The sequence below is a fragment of the Prosopis cineraria genome, unplaced genomic scaffold (assembly GCF_029017545.1).
Source record: "Prosopis cineraria cultivar Desert tree isolate PC_DT_omini unplaced genomic scaffold, ASM2901754v1 PC3, whole genome shotgun sequence".
Lineage (NCBI taxonomy): Eukaryota > Viridiplantae > Streptophyta > Magnoliopsida > Fabales > Fabaceae > Prosopis > Prosopis cineraria.
Genome location: NW_026555334.1, coordinates 32304353 through 32314949, shown reverse-complemented (window position 1 = coordinate 32314949; position 10597 = coordinate 32304353). Strand labels below are relative to the sequence as shown.

At 30.3% G+C, this 10597-nt stretch overlaps 1 protein-coding gene across 3 annotated transcripts; it reads left to right on the top strand.

Moving 5' to 3' along the window:
* Positions 1-6180: 6180 nt before the first annotated feature.
* On the top strand, positions 6181-10171 carry LOC129305018 (uncharacterized). Of its 3 annotated transcripts, none has more exons than XM_054944915.1 (7): positions 6181-6336; positions 7934-8453; positions 8535-8616; positions 8724-8790; positions 9298-9483; positions 9576-9636; positions 9739-10171. In XM_054944915.1, exons 2-7 carry the CDS (start codon positions 7991-7993, stop codon positions 9924-9926), a joined length of 1047 nt encoding a protein of 348 aa, XP_054800890.1. In that variant the 5' UTR covers positions 6181-6336; positions 7934-7990; the 3' UTR covers positions 9927-10171. The 3 variants fall into 3 exon arrangements, with proteins under 3 accessions (XP_054800890.1, XP_054800891.1, XP_054800892.1); XM_054944916.1 differs by lacking the exon at positions 6181-6336 and adding an exon at positions 6416-6673; XM_054944917.1 differs by lacking the exon at positions 6181-6336 and adding an exon at positions 6706-7272.
* The last annotated feature ends 426 nt before the right edge of the window (positions 10172-10597 follow it).

Genomic DNA, 10597 nt, shown 5'->3' with positions numbered 1-10597 from the left:
TCTCCAACAAGTTAGAAAAATGAGCATAAAGACTCTATCTTACCAAAGGAAGGTTGGGAAGTGCTAATGCAATAGTTCAATGCATTGAGCTTTAGAAGCTATGATAAGAAACAGTTGAAGAACAAATGAGACAATTTAAGGGAAGACTGAAATATATAGGACAAACTATTGAACAAAGAGATTAGTTTAGGATGGGATAGCAAAAAGAATATTGTATCAGCACCGAAAGAGTAGTGGAATCAAAAGATTAAGGTATACAATTATATATGGCATGCTATATATTTGATGTTTTATTTTGTAAATATACTGGACTCAATTCTTGTAAATGTGCATGAGAATCTTGAGTATAAAAAATTCAGACATAGGCCACTTCCATATGTAAAAGAATTGATACAGTTATTCTAGCTAGTTGCAGCATGTGGCACTTATATGTAGACACTTGCGGCTGATGATCCGCAAGATGTGTATAGGCCTCAATTGGATTTGATTGAAGGATCAAGAGACAGTGATGATATAAGAACTATTAGTGGAGGAGCTCTCCCAAAAATTAGGCAGGTTAAATTGAATAATGCATACAGTGATGGAACTAGTTTAGGAAGCAAGCAAAAGAGAGATGAAAGTGGTCAAAACAAGAAGGGAAAATGTCTTGCAATTGCAATGGTTGATTCAATAAGTCGATTAGTGTCCACATAAGAGGATAGAGTTTCAATACTAAAGTCAATTCTTAATTCTATAGAGGGTGGAATAAAACTAGTTGATCAAAATGTGGTGGATGTTGTAAAGGAATTTTATAAAATCGAGGAAATTGCTTGTGATAGGAACTTGTTAGATAGTATGCTATGGCTTTGCTAGATGAGACTGTGAAATACATGTATATTAGGCTTAGGGACAATAGAAGAGCATTAATGGCCTATTTGAAGTGCTTGGGTTAAAAAGCAGATTAGATCAATCCTAACTTTCTTTCTCAATGTTTTAAATTTGGCTAGTGTCGTTCATGTTGTTAACTTTGTTTTAAAACTGACTGTGCTACTTGACTCTTGTTTTATGTGCTTTTAATGTCAAGTTATGAGCAATGGTGTAATGATAGTTAAATGATGTTACACAGTTTTTATGGATGAAAGTACGTAGTTTCACTTATTACAATTACTTATACATGCAGAAGACGATAAGGTTGAGGCTATTACTGTAATAGTATCTAATTACTCAACAACTTTATTGAAAGAGCCTTGTAGAACCAGTTCACAATCAGGTCATGTATGGGTGCAAGAAATTTTACAAGGGCATCCTCAGCATTATTATGACTTGTTTTGTATGGAAAAAGATGTTTTTCTTCAACTTTGTGATGATCTAGTGCAATATGGCCTACGTCTAACTAGAAGAACAAGGATTTATGAAATAGTCAGTATGTTCCTAGATATTGTTGGACACGGGGTGAGAAATAGGATGGCTCAAGAATGATTTCAACATTCAGTAGAGATTGTTCACAAACATTTTAAAAATGTATTGCATGCTTGTGAGAAGCTAGTAAAGGAATATATCCAATCAAAAGATCACATTTTTCAAAATATTCATCCAAAAATTTTAAGTGATTCGCAACATTGGCCATTCTTTAAAGATGTTATAGGAGTAATTGATGGAACACATATCCCATGTGTAGTTAGTGTTGAAAAGCAAGGGAAATATATTAGAAGAAAAGGTATTCTAATATAAAATATAATGGTCGCATGTGATTGGGATATGTGCTTCACTTATGTCATGACTGGATAGGAAGGGACTGCTTATGATACTCGTTTGTTTGACTATGCACGCACAAGGCCGAACATGAAATTTTCACATCTACCCTAAGGTATATTTCAGATTTATCTAATTTAAAATAATTTTGTCAATATTTTTTAGGATATTATAATTTCTATTTTTTTATTAATAGGTAAATATTATTTGTTAGATATCGACTATCCAATGCCATGTGGATATTTAGATCCTTATAGATCTCAGAGGTATTACATCCCAGATTTCAGGCATTCATTCGAGTTTGCAAACAATAATGAAATTTTCAATTATTATCATTCAAACTTAAGGACCATAATTGAAAGGGCTTTTGAGGTTTGGAAAAACAGATTCACAATTTTATGACACATGCCTAACTATCTATTTATAATGCAAGTTCATATGGTTGGTGCAACAATGGCTATACATAATTTTATTAGAAGAAAATCTACAACTGATTCTAATTTTAGGCATTTTGAGGATGAAAATATGGTTAACACTAACGATGATAATGACGAGCATGCATTTTCATCAACAATTTCAAGTGCAATTTCAAGCATAACTTCTGATAGAGAGATGAATAGGGTTCAAGATTCTATTAGAGATCAGATTGTATATTATAGATTGAACCATTAATCATATAACTATTCAATATTAATAAATGTTTAAGTATTTATTACATAATTTTTTCCAAAATTAAATTTTATATTTTTTATTCTTATTATTTAACATTTTAAATTTTATGTTATTTTAAATTTGTTTCACATTTTTTAAATATTTCTAATATATTATATTTGTATAATAAAAATTATAAATTATCATAAATTAATGTCCTTTTTAGTTATTACATATGAAAAAGTACATTTCAAAAGCAAACATTTTTCTTAGTTCAAACAACTTTTAGTTTGCCAAACTGACTTTTAAAAAAATGTATTCAAATACAAATTTTATTACAATAACTGACTTTTATCAAATTGACTTTTGACAAACTGAAAACTAAATACATACTTAAACTCTAGGTGGGAACTATTAGCAGAGGATAGGTGATAGGCAATTAAGTATAGATAGAATAAAAGTACAAATAATGATTATATTTTACTTAATATTATTTTATAGAACTATATATGTATGCTATTTTGAATATTTTTTCAGTTAAAATTATATTTTAAATTTTTTATTTTTTATAAATATATATATATATATATGAACGTATCAAAAAACATATCATATCCTATATTTTTAAAAATTAAAGTATTAGAGTATTGGATATGTATTTTATTCGATACACATATCAATGTCCGTTTATTGTAGGACAAAGTATAGGATGAGCCATAAATTAAATTCACAATAAGGGTAAAATTGATAATTGGTAATAAATAATTCCCTATGTGAATTATATTAAGGATCAAAGAATCATTGTAAAAGGTGTTCTATAATAGAGATAGGAAGAAGCATTCAAACAAAATTTGTCAATGTTAATTTTTTGCCACTTTTTTATTGTCAAATTTAAAACAAAAGATGATGAATGTTAAAATTGCAAATTTTTAATAACTAATTACACAACTTTATGATGAATGTCTTTAAAATCAGATTACCATCTTACAAAGTCTAAAAGAAACATGCAAGAGATAAGATGTATAATTATATACAATTTCTATGGAAAACATCCATGTGATAATGTTCTTGAAAGTACTCTATAAACATGAATCTAATAACAATTACAGTTAAACATAAAAAAAAAATTAAAGACACCAAGTACATTATTTCCATCGTCCATAAATTATTTTAAAAAACAACTTCATTTTGATAAAGAAATCTAAGAAAATGACATTATTAATTAAATTTTATAATTCAAAATGTTGAGGTGTCACCCAATCCACTCAATTGGTTTGGGTTAATTTCACGTGTTTGATAAGGAAATATAAGAAAATGACATTTCTAATTAACTTTTAAAATTTAAAATATTGAGGTGTTAACTCAATTGTATTGGATCAACTTCACACAACCCACAAGATTTGAATCTATTTAAGAGTACATTTGGATATATGACTTTTGCTTTTTGAAAATTACTTTTCCATATTTAGGATGTGAGATGCTTGGCAATTTTATGATTCGATAAATTGAGTTTTTAAATATGGAACAGCATTGGAAGTAAATTTGGGAATATGGCTACCAAAAGCTTTTGAAACGCACGTTTAGAAAGCAATTGATAGATTCTGCCCTTGACATAAACATGAACCTCTTTCCTGTGGAATCTGAATGTTTGGCATTTAAGTGTTGTTACATTTTTTTTTTTTATCATTCTAAGGTTGACTATTTCCTTCCTAGTTTTTCTTCCACTTGATTTATATTTTTATTATTTAACATATAAAATTTTATGTTATGTAAAATTTCTATCACATTTTTTAAAGAATTCTAATATATTACATTTATACTACAAAAATTATAAATCATTATAAAGTCAACATTATTTTTTATAAATGTGCATTTAAAACCATTTTTTATTATATATAATTCAAATAACTTTCAGTTTATCGAATTAGCTTTTAAAAGAATATATTTAAATACAAATTTCATTGCAATAATTGAAAATCTATCTAGATATCCCATAATAATCAACTCTAGGTTTCAAAACTAAGGTTTTGAAGAAGGGTGTCTGAACACACTCAATTTTTCTAAACTTCATTTGGCTTCCAAAATTCCATTTGAGAGTGAAATATAACTTTTGGGAATTGTCAGAATGTCCATTTTATAATTTTACCCTTCATTTTTTATCAAAATTTTACTTTTCATTTTACTTATCAATATTTACATTATAAAAAATGATGTCCTTTGTTGTAATTTATAAATCTAAAATTGATTATAATAAATCATTCAAACATTTTGAATTTATCAAAATCAATTTCAAAAAATATTATCTAAACACTATGCCATCCTGTTAATTAAGTTTTTGTAATTAAAGTCCAAACACACCTTGATATTTATTAAACTAACTTATGTCAAATGAATTTTTAATAAATTAATTTTTGATCAACAGAAAATCAAACAAGCACTAAATAAGATGTAGGAAAAGGTTCAATATTTAAACCTTTATAGTGTATGAAAATATAAGTTAGACATTATCCGAAATTATCCTGGTGGATGTAACTCAGTTCATCACATCAATCATATATAATAATACAATCGGCAAGATTTGAACGAACCTTCTAATTATTTTCTTACCATTGAGAAATAAAGTAAACATTGAGCAATCATCGATATGGCATACATAAAGGAATGGATTTTTCGAAATAATTTTAAATTTAAATACCATATATAACAGTCTCAATAATAAGAATGGTAAGAATTGAAATTTAAATGCATTATTTTTCACCCCCTCTATTAAAAAATGCAAGGCATTTTTACCTAAATTTTACCCCCAATAAAATAATTACTTACTTTTCAACTAACTCTATCTTTTCATATTTACTCTTATTAAATACCTTACAATAAATATAAATTTTTTAATTAATAGGGACATTTTTGAAAAAAAAAATAATGATTACACCTCAAAAGATTAAAAATACCTAACGTTTTTTGATATTCAACTCCTAAAAATATGCCTTACATTTTTGAACGAAAGGAATATATGTTCTTATTTATTTAATAAGGTGTTCATCGAATGATGAATGATCTAATAGTTTATTCAATAAGAGTATTTAAAAAAACTCAATAATTACCCATTGAAAATGTCTTATTTTTTATATCTAATTTAAAAAAATTCTTTATATTTTTTAATGAAAGGAATATATTTTAAATTAAGTATGATTTCTAAAAAAATGTTTTAAACTGTGGCTGGGAGGAAATATTTTTTAAATATTGTACTTTTGTAAACACTTATTTTGACATAATTTATGTTTATAGTGTAGCCTATTTATCTTTATTTACTATTACTATTACTGTAACTATATGTATTTATAAATAGTGATGTGATGGGATTAGGGTAGCTTCATATTTTATTGCATCACTCTGTAGTACTGGATTGTTGATTCAAGTGTTTAAATTATTGAATTAAATATACTAATATATATATATATATATATATAAGTAACTGAAATTTCAGCATCTTGCAACTAACGATTGCGGTTAGTGCTGCTATTGAACTTGTCGAAACTGGGAATTACTCGAGGCAGGTGAATGGAAAGAACCTGGAAGCTCCCAAAGTTGAAACTAACCATTGAAGTTATTGCTATTCAAATTGTGGTTGCGCTTGCTGTTTTTCACGTTATGCCGCACCGCCTTCCCAGTGCCACTTTCACAGTTTCCACAAGGCCCACTCAATTCTGAATCCGCTCAACCTCACCTTCCTTTCTTAGTACTCTTATCTCATAAATATAATAATTACTAATTAATAACATTTTCCGATATTTTTATTCGACGACCCATGCCAATATATAAATAGCTCTTCTCTACTTCAAGTCTTCACACCACAGAGCCCCGCGAAACGGAAAGCGAGAGGTCTCTTCCCTTCCTGGGCTTACCTACAAGCAAGCAAGATTCACCTTGCTTGTTCCTTCCCGCCTTTATAGAGTATATTCCTTTTCATCTCTTTTCTTTTATACTTGTTATTGTTATTGCTTGCTTAATCCCGAAGTTTCTGTTTAAACTCTTATCTAATTCTTCTTTGCTTCTGTTTTTTTTTTTTTTTTCCTGCCCTTCGTCTTTTTGGAAGCTTTTTACGCGTCAATTTTATTCTTTAAGTTGAAGTTTCGGATTAGTGTTCTGTAGGCCCTGCTTCGATCAATCTATTCGAAAATCACAGCTCTCTCCTTTTTCTGGCTTGCTATTCTCGAAGTTGTTCTTCAATTTTCATTTTATATGCATTAGTCTGTCTGTTCCTTCAATTTTCTGTTCGCCTTCTCATTCGGTAATCGATATTACCTTTCAAATCTATCGGCATATATTGGTTATGATTTCAGTTGTTCTATGTTTACTTCATTGACTTTGACTTTTCAATCCCTGACGGTGCTTTTGATCCGTTCGATGTATCTAATAGCCAAGCTTGACGTCTTTTGCCTGCCTCTTAAACTTTCCCATAAAACTTCAAAACTAAATCTGCTTGCCATGCATCGCAATGGTTTAGTCCTATATAATCAGCTGATACTTCTTGTTGAGGATGACAAAGTTGCTTTTTTTTTTTTCTTTTTTTGGTTGCGTCATTGGCACTATCAGAACACAATTTAGAAACTAGATAGATATAGTTATGTTTTTGACATGTCTTGCATTAACTAAATATACGGTTTTGGGGTGGAAAAATTAATTCTGCTTCGATTAATCTTCTACAAATGCATTTAAATCTCGTTGATATTGAATGTAATTCTGATAAGAAATAGCACGTCTGATGTATCTTGTGCCTTTGTACGATGCAGCCTTGCGATGCACTTGTTAGAATTTAGGATAAATGAAGTGCTGTAAATCCAAACCATTAATGAAGGCTTACATTCTTCCATGATGATTGATCATTAGGTTGTTAACGCATCTCTAGTGCCATTTACTTTCCTGCAGAATTGATCGTTAGGCTTAAATTCTAGATGATTATTTTAAAGTGAAATCGTTTTTTCCGCTCCTTCAAATGTGAGGTATGTTTTGGAAAGCTTCACCTTTTAATATACAAGGTATTTTGCAGATTTCTAAGAACAATTAATTTCTTTTTTTCTAAAATACTTATAAGATTATATTAAAATTACTTACTTCCCCTCCTTAATATGGTTAATTTCCCATGCATTCAAAGAAGGATAAACTTGAAAAAATTTAAAATCTTAACTACCTAACTTTCTCTTTATAGGTTTGCATTAAGTAAAAATGTCTTGTGTTTGAAACAACTCATGTTTTAAATTGCTGGCCATTTCTGGAGTTAGAAGAACAACAAAACTTAAAAAGTGTGTCAAAGTGGAACCCTATTAAGACTTAATTTGCTAAAGGACAGCCTTTATGTGAGCTTAAGATTATTTTCTTGTCCTTAACCCAATGGAACTAAATAAGATTTCATTTTCTAGACATAATGTATATACTGTTTGCAGTTCTGATATGCATCAAGTCATTTATATGAGCTTACCAGCTTGGTTTACAGAAAGGTGTTTCTATTGCCGGTTTTGAATTTAATGTTGCCATTGTTTGCATTGTTTAGAAAAGGACATTGGAGTGAACATTGAGAGCTGGTTCAATATTTATAAAGAAAAACAGGATGGAGCACCATGCTGTAGAAAGAAATGAGCCAGTTCGCAATGTACCTGAGGAAGGTATTAACAATACAATCAAGAAAGATGAAGCAAGAAGGGATGATCAATCAGTTCGTAATGTAGCAGAGGAAGATATTAACAATCCAATTAAGACAGATGAAGCAGGAACTGACGATAATCTAGTTTTTAATTTACCAGAGGAGGCTACTAGCAATCCAGTTGAGACAGGGGAAGTGAGAATTGATACACAAGTAGTTTTTTCTAATGCTGATGAAGGGGGAGAACTTTACGCTTCTGTCTCAAATGAAGAGGCTGGGTCAGAGATTTTGAGAATCTCTTTGGTTGAACCATCAATTAGATTTTTGAAGAATAAGCTTCTTGTTCTTGACATAAATGGGCTGCTTGCTGACGTAGTTCTACCCCAACCATTTGGCCACAAAGCAGATGATATTATTGCTGGGCGTGCAGGTGAGAATCAAATATATTGTGTTTTCTGCATTTCTGATAATTCCTTCATACTTCACTGATGAGGTTGTTTTTAATTTTCAGTATTCAAGAGACCATTCTATCTGGAGTTTCTGGAGTTTTGCTTTGAGAATTTTGAAGTAGCTGTATGGTCTTCAAGAATGAAGTAATCATCTTTACTATATGTCACCTTATATCACCTATGTTCAGTTTGTATGTTGTTGATCTTCTGTTTTATATAAAGAATAATCTCAATTTTATTTTAAATTTCAGGAAAAATGTGGATAAAGTCATCAACTGTTTGATGGGTGACATGAGACATAAGCTACTTTTCTGTTGGGTATGCACTTTAGCTATTTCTATTGACTTCTAATTCTTCGTTTCTTTTGTTAAAATTTTTATGTGATTTATGCTGTGGATAACTAGTTTTAGCATATACAACAAAGCATTAATATCTAGCAATGCAATAATTAGGGCAATTATGTTAGGTAATTACTGACCATAATACTTGTTTAATAGCACGTTATTGCAGTGGATTTCATGCTTGTTAAAATGCTAGGAAGGGATTGTCTGATTTTTCTGTTGATGATGTTCTTTAACATGGTTCTCTCCCTACTATTTATTAATTGAATTTTAGATATAAAGATAACATTCTCTTCTATGTTTTCTTGCACGTAACCTAGATATTATAAAATATTCATAACTATGCCTGTCCTATATTAAATGACATATTCTTATATGGTGACGTAGTCTTGGTGATTTCTTGGCGTTTTACTCGTTAAATTTTCTATTTAACCTCAATGCTTTGCAGCCTGTGATTGATTCTTAGCGATGTTGAATTTCTCAGGATAGTTCTCATTGTACTCCAACAAGTTTTAAAACTCTTGAAAATAAGCACAAGCCTCTGGTTTTTAAGGATCTGAGGAAAATTTGGGACAAGCATGATCCTGATCTTCCGTGGGAGAAGGGATACTACAATGAATCGAATACATTGCTATTGGATGATTCTCCTTACAAAGCGTTGCTGAACCCAGTAAAACTTACTTTTTAGTAGCCATCTTCTATATGTGTTTACATAACTTTACACTTTCACATCCTTATGGGTGTTCTGTACAATCATTTCAGCCACACACCTCCATCTTTCCTCATACATACACGTATCAGAGCAAGTGCGATAATTCGTTAGGTATGCTAACTCAGTGTACATCCTTCTTGTGTCCTTGTACTAAATGATCGGTACTTTCATAAATGCTACATATATGACTGGTATAATTGTGATTTATTACAGGTAATGGAGGTGATCTGCGAGTATATTTGGAAGGTCTGGTGAAGGCTGGAAATATGGCAGAGTACATTGAACAAAACCATCATGGTCAAGAACGTATCACTGAAAGAAGTCCTTCTTGGAGCTTTTATTTCCGGGTTATTCATAGTCTTTCTACAAGTCAATTTGAAAATATGAGCATGTCGACTTAAAATTGAGTTAGCGGGCAAGAGCAGGGAAGTCATTGGAAAGAGAAATTGAGAGAGAGAGAGCTTTATGTTTTTTTCCCTCATCAACAGTTTCATACTTGATGTTTTCATCATTCAAGTTTCTTTCGAGATGTCAGGTATATGGTACTAGCGAGCAGAGATGTATCAAGATTTTTTGGCTATTAAAATCTGTCATTGAACTTGAATTAGGTTGTTGGCGAAAAGTATGTCATGATTTACTGTGTCACTATCTTGATTTTTTTTTAAAAAAAAAAAAACATCTTTTAGGCTCCATGGTGTGAGGGCCCTTGATCCCCTACTGCTCATAATGCCAGGGACATGTAAACCTTGAAGTGTTACAAACCAAATGCATGAGCCATGAGGTTATATGCCAAGGTAATTTGAAGCATGACTTTTCGTTTTGGGCCAGCAACTTGCCAAAATGGGTAGTGAAATTGCGATTTCTTTTTTGGTCTTGCAAAATGAAAGGCAACAAAAGCCTAGTTTTAATAAAAGCGACAAGAATAAGAGATAAACGACAGAATTGAGTCTTACATTGAATATTTTTTTAAGAAAAAACCCCATATTTTTTGTATAAAAACTTACAAATACCAGACTTAATTAATTACACCAAGGGCTTAACATTTTGAAGTGAATAGTCTAATGACACAAGT

Bases quoted from the DNA above. Each gene is read 5' to 3' on its own strand.
- LOC129305018 (XM_054944915.1), top strand. From the start codon at position 7,991: ATGGAGCACCATGCTGTAGAAAGAAATGAGCCAGTTCGCAATGTACCT. The intron at 8,454-8,534 runs GTGAGAATCAAA...TTTAATTTTCAG, and splicing joins TATTATTGCTGGGCGTGCAG to TATTCAAGAGACCATTCTAT. The intron at 8,791-9,297 runs GTATGCACTTTA...TGAATTTCTCAG, and splicing joins ATAAGCTACTTTTCTGTTGG to GATAGTTCTCATTGTACTCC.